The 21,072-nt window shown below is 44.1% G+C and overlaps 1 protein-coding gene across 1 annotated transcript in view; it reads right to left on the bottom strand.

Annotated features, from left to right (window-relative positions):
- Positions 1-21,072, bottom strand: part of LOC113035865 (alpha-2-macroglobulin) — a 66,154-nt gene that overhangs the window by 24,415 nt on the left and 20,667 nt on the right. Inside the window, exons 17-25 of the mRNA XM_026191669.2 lie at positions 16,742-16,829; positions 10,412-10,553; positions 9,101-9,326; positions 8,168-8,294; positions 4,472-4,593; positions 3,337-3,388; positions 1,546-1,629; positions 1,289-1,465; positions 540-621 (exon numbers count right to left, since the gene is read on the bottom strand). Of these exons, the coding sequence (XP_026047454.2) occupies positions 540-621; positions 1,289-1,465; positions 1,546-1,629; positions 3,337-3,388; positions 4,472-4,593; positions 8,168-8,294; positions 9,101-9,326; positions 10,412-10,553; positions 16,742-16,829 (1,100 nt within the window). The remainder of the gene's footprint in view (positions 1-539; positions 622-1,288; positions 1,466-1,545; positions 1,630-3,336; positions 3,389-4,471; positions 4,594-8,167; positions 8,295-9,100; positions 9,327-10,411; positions 10,554-16,741; positions 16,830-21,072) is intronic.

The raw sequence follows: 21,072 nt of genomic DNA, 5'->3' as shown, positions 1-21,072 counted from the left end.
CTCCTGAAATTCCGATACATAATCTTGTTGGCTGAAGGCAGCAGAGATCAGAGTTATTTAAATAATCGTTGACTAATCAAAGAAAAATTTGCAGATCATCGACTACCGAAATAAGAGTTGCAGCCCTCAACACAATGCAATATTACATTACATTACATGATTTCATATGTTGAGTACTGCAGTGACATTGTCTTTTTTCTCACTGTAAATTATGTCCTCAAAGTTGAACTTGGTAAATATCTTCTGTCAGACTTGAATGAGGTCAAGTTGGCAATTACATGCAATCTGGTGAGATGAGCCCTCTTGCAGTAGAATTTTAATGCATTTCATAAACCAATATTGCATGATTAAACATACAATATTGTCATGTAAAATACTCTGCTGTGTCAGCTTTTCCCCTCACCAGCCGACACTGTAGGAGAATAACTCTGAAATTCAAAGGCCATCATCCCAATGAACTATTAGCAGCCTGTTGTTGAGTCAGCTGCTGTATCACCATCTACTTCTTATATCTTCATGCTCTCATTCACGTTACTGACCAGGTGTTTCCAGAGGAGTCTGCCTTCCCAAATGCACTGTAGGAACCATCGTCATGCTTGTACGTGAGCTCCCTCTGATATCCTGCAGCACCAACACACAAGAAATCAATAAAAAGGAAAAAAAGAGGATTATTTTTTCACAACACAGAAAATGTGAATCAAGTACATTTGGATTTATTTACCGTACAAAACTCTAGTTTTGGTGCCAAGTTTATTTCAAGTGCAATTTATATCTACAGTCCGGCTATGTTACAGGAGCTCCCCGTCAAATGTGCATACTTACAAGGCTTCACAACCAACACATCTGCAGTTATTGCCATTTAAGTTGACTTATTATTTAACAGCTTGCTGTGTGGACTGGTCTGATCTGATTTGCAAGGATTGCCCCTGAGCTTGACTTGGTGCCCTGTTTTTAAAGATCACACCCTCTTAACTTTGCACTCGTTCTACTCAGCTGCCATAAACAGTTAAAACTAGCTTTAAGATCAGCTGATTCAAATTTTGCAGAGGTAAAATCCACACATGACCGTTATCAGCGCCAATATGCAGAGTTTAGGAATTAGTACGGTGGCTGAGTCCAAGTCAAAGTGGAGTACAGTTTTAAGATAATAGCAGCGACTCTTCCATTTTTACGGTTCTCATCTGATGCATTTTTTAAGGTTTAATTTGATCACCATCATTGTGATCATTCTGCGTGGGGGTGGAGCACGCACATTAAACCTTGTCCTAAGAAAGCCCCAAGTGCTTACCGCTCTCCAGGAAGTGCGTGGCCTTGTCCAGAATATTCTGAGTCAGCTGACCAGTGCTTTTCAGGTAGTTCAGGATGAAGATGTTGGGAGCAAACAGGAGCATGTTCTGCTCCCCGCAACCGTACGGCATGGCCAGGAGCTTGTCCAAGTTCTGCGCTGCCCTGCCCATCAGGTCACCTGCCCAAGCAAACCGAGGAAAAGCTACAGAGATGTTTCACCTGGCAAATTAAAGTTCACTAAACAACAGAATCACTAACCAAGCACAGAAAAGGTCGCTCTAGCAGAACCAGCCACAAACAGCTCGGGCATAAGAAGAGAGACATTCTTCTCCGTGACCCCATCTGGCAACAACAACAACAAAGAAAAGGAAGAAAAAGCTTCTTTAATGAAAGAATTAGCTCAACCTCTTTTCTTGGCTAAAGTTTATCAAACAGAATGATTTTACTGTTAAAACACTGTTATGTACATGAAGCTACAAGCAGTTTGTTTATGTGAAACACAACAAGGCATCGCAGCGCTTTGATTTTGAGACAAGCTCAGCACTACAGATTACACGAGACGGCTCATGTTGGTCATTTAGTTGATCACAGTGAGGAAAGTGCATCTTACAGCGGCTGCTCGACTTCAACTTTAGCTAAAGATCTGCTGCCAGTGGAGAAAATACACAACGAAAACTAGAGATGGACCGATGTGAAGTATCGGTATCGGTGACCTAAATTACTGGATCGGATATCGGAGAGAAATAAAAAAAAAAAAAAAAAAAATGTAATCCGATCCATTAAATATCAAAAAAGCACCTCACAAAACTTGCGACACGCCGTAACTCGCCTCATAACCGTAGCACGTCGGAGCAGTTTGCATCACGTGATAGAGCGGCTGTGGCAAGCAAGTGTGTAAGTTCATCTCTGAATGTTTGTGAAGCGTTCCAGCGTTAAGCTTAACAACCGATATATGGAGCGACTGCCTCTCTCTCTCTCTCTCTCTCTCCTGTTGCTGCTTCAATCATGAACCTGATCAATGATCAGCTGATCGTCTCTCTTGTTTGTTTTTTGGCCCACTTCACACCAGAAAGAGGAAACCAGCAGCTGAACAACAGCAGCACGTTTAACCTTGATAAGCTTAATATTACTTTCTACACCAGGATCTTTTTCTACAGCTGACGGCTGTAACTGTGCAGGGGCGGATCTAGCAAAGTTTAGCCAGGGGGGCCGATAGGGCATGAACAGGGAAAAGGGGGCACAAAGACATACTTTTCTTTCTTATTCTCATTTAAAATGTCGAGCTTTTAATAAATAATTATCTGAATCTTACACCCAAAGTTTTAATCTGATGTAAAATGTATAGAAGTCCATTACTGTATATAGTAACTATTAAGTCTAATATACCCTAGTAAGCTATAGTACTTTTTCCATCTGTGCAGTTCTGTTGAAGAAAGATGTTGAATATATTTAATTATTCTTGAAAAAGAATTTATTTCTGTGCATTTTTCTTTTCACACTGCATCAAATTAAAGTTGATTACGTCGATTAAGCATCATGAGGTGGGGGGTGGTTCCCTATTTTTTTTTGCTGGGAGTTTTAGAGCCCTATTGATTAGGTTGCTTACTCTTTAAAATACCAGAATAGGGAGGATGGAGCAGGTTTAAGTTTATTAGATTCATCAGTTTTGCTGAACTATGAAATATTTTGGGTGCAGTGCATTTTTTGCATACAGGTGTAACAGAATAGCTTGAGTGTTTGTTTGTTTTTTAACTTGAGTATGAACTTTTACAAAAAGCAGCAAGATATTAAAAACATTTTTTTATTGATTAAAAAACACTATATATCGGATTTATATCTGTATTGGCAGATATCCAAATGTATGATATCGGTATCGGACATAAAAAAGTGGTATCGTGCCATCTCTAACGAAAACACAACGAATTTGGTTTCCTCGCCATGCTGAATAACCATCATGATGCAGGGAAGTGTTATGATGCATGTATGAGGTGTGAATGAAAGGCCCGAGTTGGAGTTCAGAGTTCAGCACTCAGAGTCAGGAGGCCTTACCTGGGGGACAGAGGTGAACGTTGTGACTGACCATCTGTGGGGTTCCTTCGGCCTTGGGAAGAGAGACAGAAGTGAAGACGACCGACTGATTTCATCACTCCAAACAAACTTCTAAACAGCTTAAACATAATAACAGTGAGCTTTGATTTGGTGACATACTGGATTATTTGAACTTAATCCCACTGACTTTCCCATTAGCTGAAAGCTGCTAAAGCAGTTTGTTTCAGTCAGAGGACGACCGAGAGGCTGACCGAGACCCAGTATAAACATACCAGTCATGTACTTTGAGAGTGAAGTCAAACTAAAATAAAGATGCTTAAGTGCTCCTATAGAACTACGGCAAACTGCAGATACAGCCGATCATCAGAAAATGCAGACGGGAAGGAGAAGTGGACCGAAACTGAAGTGATAACAGCTGCCCTAACAGAAAGAAAGTGAAGGTCTGTGCAATGCTACAGGTTCCCTCTCTCCATGCCCATCACCACAGTAAAGACCTTTGAAGCTCCTGGGGTGCACTTCTTAACAGGCGCCAACATTGGCTCATTGTCCACCATCTAGAAAAACAGACTTGTTGGGCGTTCTGTCACAGCACCGTGCTGTCTTTAGACTGACCCAGATATCTGCAAAGGCGGACTGGCCGGGTGGCTAGGTGCTTAGTGTTATAGCTGTGGCCATGGGACCAAAACAGAGAAGTGTGGCCCCTGTTTTCATCCATACACTGCACATGTACATATATTTTAAAAAAATGGCTGAGCCAGGTTTGACAGATTTCCATATCTGATGTTCACTCTCCATCAAAGCAGCCGGCGCATCATTAGTTCTAATCTCAGTGCCAGCCTACATCAGATAATGGCTCAGCTGACGTCCTTCCACAAACCCAATTGTCAAATATCACAAATTTGACCTGCTTTAGCCTGGCCTCTGCAAACTGCTTTGCAACCCACCTGCACCTTTTCCTAAAACACGCTGTCAAAAACAACTGGAAATACAGGAAATCTGTGGGCCCCTGTGGCCGAAACCGAAAGATTTTAAAATTCTGACATTATTCTCGCCACAATGTAACTGATCAAAATAATACTGACAACGTCTATCAGCTTAGGACCTGTGAACACCTTAAGTTTGTCATGTCACTGACCTCCACCAGCAGGGTGCGGATCACGGTGTCAGTTCGACCCACGTCGGGGACTGTGGCCACCTCGTTGCCACACAGCGCCTCGGTCTTCAGGGCCTCAGCGCTGACCTTCAGATTGACCTTACCTGTGAGCAAACACACACGGCGTCACTGTGGAACGCCTGTATCGATTATTGCTCCCTTCCCCCGCCGTACTGTCGTGTTCTGTGTACAGAGGCAAAACCGCCTCCCATCTGCTTCTCAAGCCAACTCATTATCCCCGCTGTGTTTTCCTTCCTCCCCGTTTCCCATCGCATTCGCCCTCATTAATCCCCATTTGTTGCCTTATTATAGCACACGGCTTGTCTCCCACCCCCACCTTCCTTCCATCACAGCCCACAATCCTTCACATGGAGGACAAGTACAGATCGCCCCTTAAGGGAGAGGTTTCTGACTGTTTCGTCAGAGATACTACCTGACTTGTTAGTACAAGTGATTGTCAGCATTCCTCTAAGGGGGAGTTAGAGGAGCGCAATTTGACATTCATCAGAGCCTCATCTCCATCCCTGCTGATGGAGGCTGATATAAATCCTCTGCTTTCAGGACAGGCAGAGCTCCAACAACAGCCGCCCGTCTTCGCTTCCAGCAATGAAGATGCAACAGCCCTCAGTGCCCTCGATACGGATTAATTACCCCGTTGTGTCTCATTTTTCACTCAAAGCATGAGATTGTGTCGGACGAAAGAAACAACATCAGTATTTCATTTTAAAAGCCAAGAAAATTGCATTGTACAGTTAGAGAATTGCCTCTGGTAACGAGGAGCTGGGGAGAGCGGAGCTGTGAGCGGCTGACACCGTGTGACAGTCTTCAAACAGCCGATTAGACCAAAATCAATAAAAGAAAATAAAGTTTTGTTCACTTCTTTTTTCTGGTTTGAATCTGACATGTCCTGTTTAAGCTAAAACTGGTTTAACGAAGACAAAGACACTCAAAGTTGTTTACATTTTCCCTTTAAAGGTGGGAAAACGCCACACAGCATGTGACGCATAGCGACCGCCTTCCATTTGAATTTCTCCTGTAAAACAGAACATGGTTAAAGACGGGAATAAAAGTAAACCAGAAAAATAAAAACTACAGTTTTAAGAAACGAAATGAGGTTAATTTGAATTTAGTGGTAAGAACACACCCCATGGGCGGGGTCATGTTTACCACGCTGTAGCATCCATGCTTCTTTTAACAGCAGTCCATACACATCTGGGAACATCTGCACTTGTGGGAGAGGAATGTTTTCCCAATCTTTTCCCGCACAGGATTGTAGTTGGATTTTTTGGTTCATCCAACAGTCCAGACTCTTCTACTGTTAAGCCACGCTGCTGTAAAGGCTGCACTACACGGTTTAGCATCGTCTTCTGAAATATGGATGCAGCTCTAAAAACTTTTATACTGGTGCTTTTCCTGATGTGGAGGCCGACAGTGCACCTCCATACCATCAGAGCTGCAGGGTGTGGAGCTGGTGGTCCCTGCCTTCTGTAGTCCAGAGGACACAGCATTCCCGTTTCCCCAAAAAATCGAAAACTAATTTTAAACTTTAATAATAATAATAATAATAATAATAATAGGATGCCACACAAGTATGCTGCTCCCATTGATTTTAGTAAAATGGTCCGTTTGCACTAAAAACACCTAAAATGTTCAAACTGTGTTCTGCTGTTGTGGATTTATGAGATTTGCAAATCACTGCATTCTGTTTTGGTTTCATCTGCAGAACTGTATGAATAGACCACTCTGTATATTCCAGTTCATTACGGCCTGCTTTGGTGATGGATTTGTGCATCTTTTCAGTTAGTTCCCTCTTTTACCTCCATGCCTGCAAATCTCCACATAATGAAAGATGGCTCCTGGTCCGTTTAGTGAGATATTACAATATTCTGCATATAAAGGCCCAGACTGCTGTGAGATGATTGCATGTTTGTATATTAAACAGGTTCATTATCATCCTGCTGACACTCACTTTACATCTGTCGAACGCTGGGGCTCTTTTCTCAGTCACATTAATGGGGATTTAATTCAATTCAATGTTATTTACACGGCACCAAATCACAACAACAGTCGCCACAAGGTGCTTTATATTGTAAGGTCGACCCTACAATAATACATACAGAGAAAAACCCAACAATCATATGACCCCCTATGAGCAGCACTTTGGCGACAGTGGGAAGGAAAAACTCCCTTTTAACAGGAAGAAACCTCCAGCAGAACCAGGCTCAGGGAGGGGCGGGGCCATCTGCTGTGATTGGTTGGGGAGAGAGATTGAATATCATCTTTAACCCAGTCGACTGCACTTTGTGTTGATGTGAAACTACACGTCTGCCGGACCCCAACTCCTTCTTGGGCCCGGACGAATGGTCTGGCCTGGGTGAACTCTCTGTTGCCCTGTCTAACTTCATTGTCTTCGGACTCTATCTGCAGCATCGGAACATTCCTGCTGTACTTTTGATCTGGAATGACTAACCGGTGGTTTTTTGTTGTTTAATGTTTGTTTCTTTTCTCTGTGCTTGGATGTTGAATTTGGTTTCTTTGTCTTGTGTGATTTGATGTAATTTTGAACTTAAAATCTTATAAATAAACATTAAAAAAGAAAAATAAAGAAATAAAGGCCCAGTAAGGAATCCCTTTGTAAGGAATTCAGATGTAGAGGATCATTTGATACCAACAAGAAATATTTCTAGGAACTGTTGAAACATGAAGATCTGCTGCTTGCAATTCTTCCATTTTTCATTTGTTTACATTGGTGGCATACTGAAAATCCACACATGGGAGGGGCGGTAGTTACACTCAGAGCGGGAGGGAGAGAGAGAGAGCAGGGACAACAACATAAGAAAGGTATAGTAATCATCCACAACTATTTTCAGTTGCAGATGATAAAGGATTCAGAAAGTTTATTCATGCAGGTCCATATGACAGAATATGCATCTTCTTTTTGTTTTCATATTATCATTTATATTTAATTGTGTTGTGGTTTGCAGTGTTTTGTGTTGTTTCATTTTAAATTTGTTTAAAAAGAAAAAGCTGAAAATTTAAATAGTTAAAAGTTAAAATGTGAATAGTTGGTTTTTGTATTATATGATTTATTTATTACATTTTATGTGGAGTGAATAAATAAAAATATAGTTACGGTGGCCCCTACAGACAAAACACGTACAAACACAACAGCAGTGCTCCAGGATGCTAGGGCACAGTGTTGAGCTTTTGTTACCTACTGGCTACACAAGCCAGCAAGTACCAACGATCGGATTTGGTGTGTGGTAGTAACAGGTAAATGAACATATTTTTTAATTATTTGAATATATATACGAGTGCCTGTGTATAAATACACAAACAATACACACATGCTTTCAATTGTGTAATTTAAGTGATCTAGTAGCTCTGCTTTGGAAGTTCAGTTCATGCTAGAAATGTGTTTTGGAGTTTGTACGTGTTTTGTCTCTAGGGGTCACCTCATATATTTATATATAAACATATATAAATAAAACCACTTTTTTTACGTTAGTAATTCCTTTTGTGCATAATTTTATATTATTGTTATTAATAATTTAATTAAAGCAACAAAACAACCTGAAGAGCCGGTTCGGAGCCGAAAGAGCCGGATCTCTAAAAAGAGCCGGAAATCCCATCACTACTGGATAATAAGCACTTAAGAAAAAGGGAAGAATGGAATACCTAGGGTAGTCGGAGTTACAATCCACGAGAAGGTCCTGCTCTCCTCTCCACAAAGACACACGCTGTAAATGCAGCCATCACAGTTTCTGAAGGTGTGCTGGTCAGAGGCAGCCAGTGTTACCTGAACCTACAGCCAGAAACCAAACACAGAACACACGAATGCAACAAACTGGTGCAGTAACGCATCACACTGAGGACTGATTAAATATGTGCTCGTGAGATCGTCTGTTCTCCCAGCCATCATTTTGGGTTGCAGCTTTCTTCAGAACCACTCATCCACACAGCACGAGTTAGTGACGCATTTGTCACACAAAACAAAAACTACAAAGTAATAAGTCTTGATGCATGCTCAATCATCCAGGTAAGTAAATCCCCAATAGTTGATTTTGTTACACTGAAAACGCTACATCGGATGGAAAGTATCCATCCATCCATTCACTTCCGCTTCTCCTTTTCAGGGGCGCTGGAGCCTATCCCAGCTGTCATAGGGCGAGAGGCGGGGTACACCCTGGACAGGTCGCCAGTCTGTCGCAGGGCCAACACACAGGGACAGACAACCATTCACACTCACGTTCACTCCCACATTTACACCTAGTGGCAATTTGGATTATCCAATTAACCTATCCCCACAAGCTGCATGTCTTTGGACGGTGGGAGGAAGCCGGAGTACCCAGAGGGAACCCACGCAAACACGGAGAGAACATGCAAACTCCACTGATGGTGGAATTGAACTCAGGACCTTCTTGCTGTGCGGCAACAGTGCTAACCACCGTGCCCGGATGCAAAGTAATACAATGAAATTTCAAAAAGAAAACAAAAACATATCCAAGCATTTTCACAAATGTTTTCCACAATCTGACAGGTGTCGTCTTACTTGTGGATGCCCTTAAGTACAAAGGATCTGTAAGAAGCAGATGTGGTTGTTTTTTTTACCATAATGCACTTTGAGAGATAATTGAAGACGGTGGCTTTGAGGGTGAACACCTCTCCTCGGATGACAGAGTATGGCAAGGTGAGACTGACAAAGAACGGCTGGAACACAGTAAGTCCGGTGTTGGGAGCCACACCAAAGCCCACAGAGGATACGCAGAATGCTCCGGCTGCCCATTTAGTGATGGTGTCAGGGGTCGTCTTCTCCATGCTCACCAACCCACTATCTCTGTTTGAACAGACAGCCAGACGTGACATTTAAAGTTCAGGTACTATGGCATTTTTCCCCAAATACACTGATCAAGCAGAGCATTGTGACCACCTGCCTACTACGAAGCAGCCCTGACGTGTCGAGGCCTGGACTCCACCAGACCCCTGAAGGTGTGCTGTGGTATTTGGCACCAAGTCAGCAACAGATCATTTAATCCTGCAAGTTGTGAGGCATGGCCTCCACAGATCAGACTTGTCCAGCACGTCCCACATGGGGGGCTATCCTTCTGACAGAGGCCATCAGGGATTACAGTTTCCATCAAAGGGTGTACATGGTCTGCAACAATGCTTAAGTAGGTGCTACATGTCAAAGTAACATTCACAGGGATGGTAGGGCCCAAGGTTTCCCAGTGGAAACCTGCCAGCTTGCCTTCTACCCATCGTGCATCCTAGTGCCAGATGTTCCCCAGATAAGAGACCTGGGCATCCACGTGACGTAAGACGTGATTTCTCACACCCGGCCACCTTTCATTGCTCCGTGGTTCAGCTCTGATGATGGAACACAGGGCCGGTCTTTATTCCCCACGTGCATCAATGGGTCTCTGTGACCGTGTCGCTGGTTCACCACTGCTCCTTCCTTGGACCACTTTTGATAGATAGCGACCCCACAGACTGGGAACACCGCACAAAATGCTCACTTGCTCCTTAATATATCCCACCCACTAACAGGTGCCATGATGAAGAGATAATCAGTGTTATTCACTCCACCTGTCAGTGGTCACAATGTTATGCCTGATGAGTCTATATTTATATATACTTACACTGATGAATTCAAGTGTCTACTCAAATTCATTTGAATTTCATACACGATAAGCTGTGTTTTGACTTTAAGATGTGGAACATAAGGGAAAGCAGCAGCCTCTGTTCAGTAAATATCACTGACATAAGCGTTTGTCATTAATATCTGCTAACGAATACAACTAATTCTGTTATTTGGACTGCAATGAGCATCCATGTTATTCACATTTGATTACCTAAAAACAGTTTCAGTGTCATAAAAAAATACAGTGCTGTGATTCTTTTCATAAGATATGTTAATCTTACCCCACAGTAACGAGGTCCCAGATCCAGGTCTCAGGGAAGAACGTTCTGATAGTCTCCTTTTTGCTGTCCACTTTAGACATCTGCGTGGTAAGTATAGGTTCAGGCATCATGTTGAAGGCCAAGGGGATCGGTGAGTCCAGCCCTGAGAGCATTTAAATGGGGAGGGAAAAATGGGGAGGCTTTGTTTCCTTCCTTATTTTTTTTTTAAATAAACCAAAAGTTATAATAATTGTGTTACTTCCAAATGCTTGCTCGAAAATCCAGGTAAGGAAACCCCAGAAAGTTGAGTCTGTACATTTAGACGCAGCATTTTTAGTGGGAGAAACTTTTTAGCATCCCAGGAGTGACTTGGATAATGATGGAAATGTTAAATCTACTGGAAATGCGGCATCCTGATGTACAGAATAAACTTTCTGGGGAAACCACTGAGTTCATTTCAGCTTCCTGCACTTAATACATAACAACAGCTCGGAAAAACTACAAAGAAATTGGAAAAAGGGATAAAAGGTACACTTAGTGTTTTATGCATTCAGCTAATATTTCTCCACTAATTAAAAATGTACTTTTCTAACAATTAACAAATTCTTGGATTTAAAAACACACAAAAAAAATCTTACACTCTCTCAAAAAACAACTAAAGCTATGCTAAGCTAGACTTTCCAAAATGGGCTTTCAGCTTAATATATAGATGCCAACTGAAGTCAATACCGGGATAGGCTGTACTTTCTATTACCATCACCACCAAATGGTAAAGTCAGTGTAGCATCCCAACTGCCCTGAGCGCAGCAGAGGAACAGGAAATGCTAATAGGGAGGAAAAGGAAATAAAGATAATAATGTGGAAGGACAGGTATGGCGGTGAATGTGAAAGAAAACAATGGAAGCATCTGGAAAGTGACCCATATTTACCATCAGCATAAAGTCCCTGAACTAAGTTATTTTCTTTCCTCATTTATAAAGAAAATAACTGATAACCTCCCCTCCATGAATTGTTACCTTGGAGGGGTTTGTGTGTCCAGGGATCCCAGGGGCCATGTTGTCAGGAGGCTTTTGTGTAAATGTCAACTTGGTCCTGGTCTGGTGGCTAGGCTTAGTCCATGAGGCCCGGACGGCACAGCCCGAAAAAGGGACCATCCTCCTGTAGGCCCACCACCTACATGAGGCGAGGTAGGGGTTGGGTGCAATGTGTGTCAGGCAGCAGCCAGGCCCTAGCAGACTGATCCCCGACTTCTAAAACTAGTGATCGGGACATAGAATGTCACCTCCCTGGTGGCCTCAGCTCAACCACGGCTTGTACTCTGGAACCAGTCTCCTGGAGAGGGGCTGGACTCCATCTCAGTCTGGAGTTGCCACCTAGACGTATAGTGAGGGTGCGCTGGGAACACCTGGTCCACGAGATCTTCAACTCACACTTCCAGCAGAGCTTCAACAGCATTCCAAGGGAGACTGTGGAAATTGAGTCCGAAATAACTATGTTCAGCATCTCCATTGCTAAAGCCGCTGCACTGAGCCACGGCCGCAAGGTGGTTGGTGCCTGTCGTGATGGAAACCCCGAACCAAATGGTGGACACCAGAGGTGAAGGGAGCCACCAGGCTGAAGGAGGAGTCCTATCGGGCTTGGTTAGCCCGTGGGACTTCAGAAGCAGGTAATAAGTATCAGCAGTAAGTACCAACACTGGCTGAAGCAAAAACTTGGGTGTGGGTGGAGTTTGGAGAGGCCATGGATAAAGACTTTCGGACTGCCTTTCAGACTGAGATTCTGCCAAATTGTCAGGTGACTTAGGAGGGGAAAGCGGTGCTCTACCTGCACTGTGTATAGTGAGGGTGAAGCGCTGCTGACTTCGACTGAGAACAATGTCAGGATGTGGAAGGAATAATTCAAGGACCTCCCTAATCCCACTGGCACATCATCCGCGGAGGAAGCAGGGTGGGGGGACGAGAGGGGCGACTCTTATATCTCTGGGGGTGAGGTCACTAAGGCAGTTAAACAACTCCTTGGCTGGCCCCTCGGGTGGATAAGGTTTTGCCCTGAGTTCCTGAAGGCTCTGAAGGCCCTCCGTAAAGCTAGAACATCTTACTATTCATCACTGATTGAAGAAAATACCCAGGTTTCTCTTCAGCTCTGTAGCCAGGCTGACAAACAGTCAGAGCTCTGTTGAGCCAACCATCCCTTTACCGTTAACTAGTAATGACTTCATGAATTTCTTAAATAAAATTTTAACCATTAGTGAAAAAAATACTCGTAATCATCTCACAGATATGGCATTATGTACAGCTACTTTCAGTACCATTGTTATTTATTTAGAGTCCTTTTCTCCAGATAAAGCCTTCTGTGTTATGTAATGTTTCTATCTCTAATAATTAGCTATCTACTACAGGTCTTTAAGCTGTAATTAAATAAAATTGAATTAAACCATTAAATAAACCACTACTTGAAAAGCCAGCTGTCTTAGCTAATTATACGCAGATCTCCAACCTTGCTTTTTATCTCAAAAATTCTTGAAAATTCTTGAATAATTCTTGAAAGAAGAAATTCAGAGGTGGGCACCTCTCAATTTTAAATACATGTAGGCATTGAGGGTTTTCAGGAGGGGCCGTGCCGTTACCTATTGCTCTCTGGCAGGAAGCACCATGCCCTCCCGTGTTTTAAATGCACTTTAGAACAGCACGCAGCAACACCTCATATGAGTGGGCGGAGGGAGGTATGGGGTCTTCACACACCCCCATTCTCTGTTAGCCATTGGGGCGGGGGGCTGGGAGGAGGAGTTGGCCGTCTGGTTGGGGTCTGGGATGCGGGGCCTTCGGGGACGGTCTGCCTGTCTCCACCCCAGGGAAAAGGGTAGCATCTCCTGGGTTACACTGCTATGGAGATGACACCCAGCTCTATCTGTCCATGATGCCAGATAACACAGTTAAACTGCAGGAATGTCTTAAAGACATATAGACCTGGATGACCTCTAATTTTCTGCTTCTAAATTCAGCTAAAACTTTATTGTATTTGACCCTAAAAATCTTAGAAATATGGTATCTAACTTTCTCTGGATGGCTTTACCTTAGCCTCCAGTAACATTATGAGGAACCCTTGAGTCATTTTCAGTCAGGAGCGGAGGCCACCTCTGGGGACGAGTGGGATGACTCTTCTATCTCTGGGGGAGAATTCACTGAGGCCGTTAAACAGCTCTTTGGTGGCAGGCCGCCTGGGGTGGATGAGGTTTGAGTTCCTGAAGGCTCTGGACGTTTTAGGACTGTCTTGTTCGACATGTCTCTATAATGTTGCGTGGAGATCAGGGGCCTACCTCTGGAATGGCAATGGTGGTTCTCATCTTCAAGGAGGATGGATGTGTTCCAACTACAAGGGAATCACACTCCTCAGCCTCCCTGGAAAAGTCTATGCCAGGGTGCTGGAAAGGAGAGTCCATTCGTTAGTCAAATCTCGGACACAGGAAGAAATATGCGGTTTTCGTCCTGGTGGTGGAACACTGGACCAGCTCTTTACCCACTCGACAATACTTGAATGGGAGTTTGCCCAACCAGTCTACATGCAATTTGTGGACTTGGAAAAGGCATTCGACCGTGTCCCTCGGAGTGTCCTGTGGGAGCTGCTCCGGGACTATGGGGTGTCTGGCCCATTGCTACGGGTCATTCAATCCTTATACAACCGTTGCAGGAGCTTTGTCCGCATAGCCAGCAATAAGTCAGACTTGTTTCTGGTGCGTGATGGGCTCCACCAGGGCTGCCCTTTGTCACAGATTCTGTTCATAAATTTTATAGACAGAATCTCTAAGTGTAGCCAAGTGGTGGAAGGCTTTCACTTAGGTGGTCTCAGAATCTCATCTTTGCTTTTTGCAGATGATGTGGTTCTGTTGGCTTCATCGGGTGATGGCCTCCAGCTCGCACTGGAACAGTTCGCAACCAAATGTGAAGTGGTGGGAATGAGAATCAGCACCTCCAAATCTGAAGTCATGGTCCTCACCCGGAAAAGGGTGGAGTGCCCACTCTGGGTCAGGGATAAGTTCCTGCCCCAGGTGGAGAAGTTCAAGTATCTCGGGGTCTTGTTCACAACTGATGGAAGAAGAGAGCGGGAGATTGACAGATGATGCTGTGTAGTGATGCAGAAGGATACCGTGAGGAGTTTGTCCATCTGGGAGGAGCTCACAGTACAGCTGCTGCTCCTCCATACTGAAAGAAGCCAGTTGAGGTGGTTTGGGCATCTGACAAGGATGCCTCCTGGGCACCTCCTGGGCGAGGTGTTCCGGGCATGTCCCATCAGAAGGAGGCAGACCCAGGACATGCCGGACGGATTATACTTCTTGGCTGGCCTGGGAACACCAGCCTCCTCCAGCTTGCCGAGGGGACAAGCTGAAAGGAGGCGGGGGAGAGAGAGGTCTAGGCTTCTCTGCTTAGGCTGCCATCCCCTTGACCCAGCCCCGTATAAGGGGAAGAAGATGAATTGATGGATGGATAACTGATAACCTCGTTACTGAAACTAGACAAGCTACCCACCCTTAGAGAGGGAAAAGAGTAAACAGTAAGTAAACAGGATTCTGAGTTCATCCAATTCTCAAGAGAAGACAGCAACAAGGACAATTTCATGGTTGGATACAGGAGTCTAAGTTGTATCACAACCACTTTTGCACATTTTTCAGGATATCAGTGTCAGTTTGAACCCTTTTTTGGCAGAGTTGAGACCACATATGTGGAGGCAGAGAAATCGAGGCGAGGGAGCCGGAGCAACATGTAGCTATACGTCTGAGGTAACTTTTTGCCAAATGCAGTGGTCTGATTGGTCAGATCTGTTTATTCGCATGTGAAAACTTAGAAAAAAATAATTCAGTTTGAAAAAAATAAATACCACAAATTCATCCAGTGAAATTATGTGGTGGGTTTGAACGGCTGTATTAAGGATATCCGAGTCCAGAAAAAAAATTTCAGGATATATTTTCATGGATTTTACGCATCCGGTGTGATATGAGTGACTATGAGTGTAAAATAGGGCTGTGCACAAATAGCCAACTAATTCTCACTGCTGTCACTAGGTGATACCAGACTTATTAATCATTTAACCTGATTGTTACAATTTAAATTGATGCCCACGCCGGTAAATTACTGTGTCCTAAATGTTGTGTAGCCATCTGCCTTTAGATGACACATTGTTGTCGAGATGCACCATAGATTAAATCTGTTAATCTATGGTAAGAATTTGATAAATGATTTTTAAATGCCTTTGTTATTATTTTTTGACATTTTCCATTAAACATTTCTCAAATCTAACTGATTACCTGAGTGTTTTTTAGTTTTACACTAGTCAGTTAGTCTATTTTTTTTTCCTTATTTAGCTGACAGGAATAGTAATAGTTTAAATGCTAATGTTAGCCTTGTAGCAATGGTAAATGGCCTGCATTTGTATAGCGCTTTACTTAGTCCCTAAGGACCCCAAAGCGCTTTACACTACATTCAGTCATCCACCCATTCACACACACATTCACACACTGGTGATGGCAGCTACATTGTAGCCACAGCTGCCCTGGGGCGCACTGACAGAGGCGAGGCTGCCGGACACTGGCGCCACCGGGCCCTCTGACCACCACCAGTAGGCAAACATGGGGTTAGCATCTTGGCCAAGGATATCTGGCATGCAGTCAGGAGGCAGCCTGGGATCGAACCACCGACCTTCTGGTTAGTGGCTGACCTGCTCTGCCACCTGAGCTACAGCCACCCCTTCATAAGCCATTGCTTCCTTTATAAGCAATGGCTTATGAAGGAAGCCAAATGTTTAAAGTTACTGGTATTGCTAACATGTTTGCCAATTTTTTGCTGATGCATTCCACAAAACATACTTACAGACATAAAACTGCTGTGGCTGTACTGCCTGTAACTCCTAGCTTCATATCTAGCCATCTCATTCTATCTAGGAAACTGCTATATTAGGGATCTCAGACCATAGACCATGTTAGTAAAGTAAGGAGCTTTGAAGACATGAACAGTATAACTGATTGAGTTTGATTAGTCAGACTGCATTTGTCATACTCGGACAAAGAACAGAACCCATTAAAGAAAGCAAGCCAGAAATGGTGGCGATTCCATTTAAATGTTCATTTTCTATTTTATCTAGGGATTGAGAGTAACGAAGTTTCTATTCTCTGTATGTCCTGTACATGTGGCAGAATTGACAATAAAGTTGACTTTGACTTTGACTTTGAAAAGAAGAGATTCACTTACTATTTTTGCAAGTGTAAATAAATCTTACAGTTACACAAGTTGTAAAAACAACAGTTCTTCCTAAGGTTGTATCAATGGGCATTGGAGTCAACAGAGAATAGCAGTGACCTACTATCTTCTACACTGAAATAGAAGCTCAGTTCGTCGCAGTTGTAAGGTTTCTTCACATCAGAGTTCGTCATAATTTTGAGTCCAATTTCCTAGAAGTGGAGAAAGAGAAAAACAAGTCATAGTAAAACCATAGATTGTTTCTTGTTTTTTGCTGTCATAAGTAGTAAACAAAATAAAACAACATTGGCATAACAACTATGCTATTTGTTTATTTATTTTTAAATACAAGGACAAAGACACAAAAGAGGATTTGGAGATAGATGGAGAGAAACCGAAACAGGTAAAGAAGGAAGAAGAGTGGCAAATTGACAAAAAAAACAACCCCAAAGAACCAAAACTGTACAGTTGGAAAGAAGGATGCGGTACAGCTAAATGATACCAAACTTTGGTTCGAAGAGTGTGAAAGACCTGCAGAGAAAAAAAAGATATCTAGATATAGATCATATGAATATCTAGATAGACATATAGATAGATATGACATTACTTCCGGTGCAAACATCCTGGCGCCCCTCCAGGCAGACGTGTTTGCTTGCTCCACTCTCAGATGCCAACTTGTTTGTTTTTTGTTCTTTTTGCACTGGATAAGTGCTGTGCACTCTTAACCATAGCTGGACTGGCCAGCGGCCCACCGGGCATTTGCCCGGTGGGCCGCTGGCGATTTTTTGTTTTTATGGGCCGATCAATTTTTTTTTTGGAAGTGTGTAAATAATGAAAGGTGTTGGATTGGCCAATTGGTCATGATCGACTCTGGGCTGGACCAATTACAGCCGAGCAGGTCGGATGCACCCTCCCCCTTGTTTAGCAATCTTATAGACGAACTAAAGAAAATGGAGAACAAAAAAAAGAAAGGAGGTGCAGAAAAAATTAGGGCCAAAAAGAAACAAGCCCTTCAGGCAGACGCTGCCAAATGTGTAAAAATAACTGAATTGTTTGCAACATCAGCAAGTGGTGGAGGCCAGCAGGTGGATAAGGGAAAGGGGAGGCAAGAGGAGGAGAGACCCACTTATTTTATGCTTAAGGTTAGTTTCTCAAACTCCTCAAAATCTCAAAAAGGCAGATTTATCATCAAAAGTGGAGAAGTCTGTGACAGAGGAGACAGAAGAGCAGCAGAGAGAGATGGAGAGATGACTTTATGTCATCCATGAGGGATGCATTTGACATATGTTTCACATATTATAGCCCAACAAGTTACTCATAGCAATTTAAATACCAGCAATCACTTTTTGGCACAACACCGGCTATTGCAGTTAATAATACAACAGCTTCTTGCCATTTTTTGTGTTTCTTTTTATCGCTGTGTAACTGAGTTCAATTGAAAGCCTGCATGCGCTAGTACCTCTTGCCACAAGTTCCCAGTATCCTTTGCGGTTTCCCCCTGAACGACATCACATTTTTGGTGGGGCGGTCTCTAGTCAAAATGCCCGGGCCGATTTTTTGTCCCAGTCCAGCCCTGCTGTTAACATATCCGAGACAGGCACTACTGGACATCGGTAACTCACACAATCGTCCGGACTTTAACCTTCCACCGGACTTGAGGGGGGGATTCCATGTGTTCACTGGAGTTTTTAATCCTAAAAGGTCACCCTTACTATCTGCAGCGGGAGCTCTCAGCTGTGTTTTTGGCCACTGTTCACATCCAGCTGCAAGCTGACTCCACGGCAGCGCTCGGCCAACTCCATGACGTCATCAGCGCATTAGAGACAACTCATTTAGATGCTGTTTTTATCGTCACCGGTGACTTTAATAAGTGCAACTTACGGACTGTACTCCCAAAATACCACCAACACGTGGCCATTCCTACCCTTGACAAGAACACCCTGGATCATGTTTACAGTAACATATGTGGTGCATATAGGGCTGCACCACGCCCCCACTTTGGACAGTCTGACCACATCTCTTTGTTCATGTACCCAGCTTACAGGCAGAAGCTGAAACAAAGAACCCTGTCATCAAACCTGTTAAACTGTTGACCCCAGAGACTGAGAGCATCCTACAGGACTGTTTGCTCAAACAGACTGGGATGTGTTTCAAACTGCAGCCACCAAGGAGAACTGCTCTGTCAACATACAGGACTATGCTGAATATGTGACTGGGTGCGTCAGCGCCTGTGTTGACAATATTGTGCCCACCACACACGTCAGGAAGTCCCCCCCAAACAGAAGCCCTGGATCAACAGTCAGGTACGACACATGCGTACTCAGTCTCTCGCATTTAGATCAGGGAATGAGACGGAGTACAAAGCTGCGAAGTAGGGACTGAAGAAAGCCATTACAGCGGCTAAGAGGCAGTACAGAGAGAAGCTGGATGGCTTCTACTCTTCTGCTGACCCCAGGCGGATGTGGCGAGGGCCGCCATCAACACCATCAGCTCTGCAGGCGGTCTACGGAATGACCTCAATGGACTTTACACCCACTTCGAGACCTCTCCAGACCTCACAGACCTTCACCCAACGCCTCCCCATAGACCAGTTGCACTCACTCCAATCATTACAAAGTGCTTTAAGGGAGTGGTGTAACATCCCAGACACTCTGGATCTCCACGTCAGACCCCATCACTGCCGCTCTTCACTGTTCCCTCTCCCATCTGGAAAACAAAGACTCATACATCAGGGTACTTTTTGTTGATTACAGCTCCGCCTTCAATACGGTCATCCCACACAAACTCACTCACAAGCTGGCAACACTCGGCCCGAGTCGGTCAGGATCGGCAACAGGACCAGCATTATTACAAACACTGGCGTTCCACAGGGTTGTGTCCTCAGTCCCATCCTCTACACCCTGTACGTCTCCAATAGGGATAACACCATACTGAAGTTTGCGGACGATACTGCAGCGATTGGTGTGGAGAGGGCGAGCAGCTTTAGATACCTGGGCGTCTACATCAGTGAGGACCTCACCTGGACACGGCAACACTACTGCTATGGACCGCAAACGCCTGCAGAGAGTGATAATAACTGCAAAGATCACCAGGACCCTGCTGCCCTCTCTGCAGAGCATCTACCATCACAGAGTCCAGAGGAGAGCTGCCTCCATCCTCAAAGACCCCACACACTTCCAACACGGACCGGTTACACTTCTGCCCTCAGGGCGGAGGTTCAGAAGTGTGAAATCCAGAACATCTCGACTCAACAACTCCTTCTTCCCCACTGCTATCAGACTCCTGAACCGCTGACCTATTCTAACAGTAATAATCCTTTTTGCACATCTCACATATCAAACCAGCATATTAAGCTCATAGTTCTTTTGCACACAAATCTATTTAATACTTCAATTTTTTGTCTCCATTTATTTATTCATACTATTTGTATTTATCTGTTCTAGTTCTATTTGTACATATTATCCGGCATCCATGTGTGGACAGCAGAGAAAGAATTTCATCGTACAGAGAAATGCAGAGACTGTTACTGCCTACATCAACAAGTGTATTGAGGATGTAACAGTCACGAAAACCATAACTGTCCGGGCCAATCAAAAACCATGGATGACAGGAGAGGTCTACAGGCTGCTGAAAGCTCGGAATGTTGCCTTCAGAGATGGAGACGAGGCAAGCCTGAGGACAGCTAGGGCCAACCTTTCCCGTGGCATCAGAGAGGCTAAGAGACAGTACTCCAGGAAAATATCTCATCACTTCAAAGACAGCAGAGACTCACGGAGCCTGTGGCGGGGCATTCAGACCATCACAGATTACAAGCCCCCACCACAGACCTGTGATAGCACTATCCCCCTGCTGAACGAGCTGAACACTTTCTTTGCTCGCTTTGAAGTCCAAAACAGCACCACTGCACAGAAGACCCCACCCCCTCCTGGTGACCAGGTGATGACTCTGTCCCCGGACAGCGTGAGGAGATCCCTCAGCAGGATCAATGCACGAAAAGCTCCGGGTCCTGACAACATTCCTGGTCGTGTACTGAGAGACTGTGCAGTGGAACTCACTGATGTCTTCACAGGCATCTTCAACATATCACTCATCCAGGCTGTCGTCCCCACATGTTTTAAAGCCACCACAATCATTCCGGTTCCAAAAAAGTCATCTCCCTCCTGCTTTAATGACTACCGTCCTGTTGCACTTACTCCCATCCTGATGAAGTGCTTCGAACGACTAGTCATGCAACACATCAAGACTGTCCTGCCCCCCTCCCTGGATCCCTTCCAGTTTGCGTATCGACCCAACCGCTCAACCGATGATGCCATCTCCACTGCACTCCACTCAGCACTCACACACCTGGACAAAAAAAGATTCATATGTTCGAATGCTGTTCATAGATTTCAGTTCAGCATTCAACACCATAATCCACCAACAGCTCACTCAAAAACTGGTCCAGCTGGGGCTCAA

This window comes from Astatotilapia calliptera, chromosome 14 (assembly GCF_964374335.1).
Source record: "Astatotilapia calliptera chromosome 14, fAstCal68.1, whole genome shotgun sequence".
Classification (NCBI taxonomy): Eukaryota; Metazoa; Chordata; class Actinopteri; order Cichliformes; family Cichlidae; genus Astatotilapia; species Astatotilapia calliptera.
The sequence above is the reverse complement of the archived record's forward strand: the minus strand, read 5'-3'. Positions and strand labels throughout refer to the sequence as shown.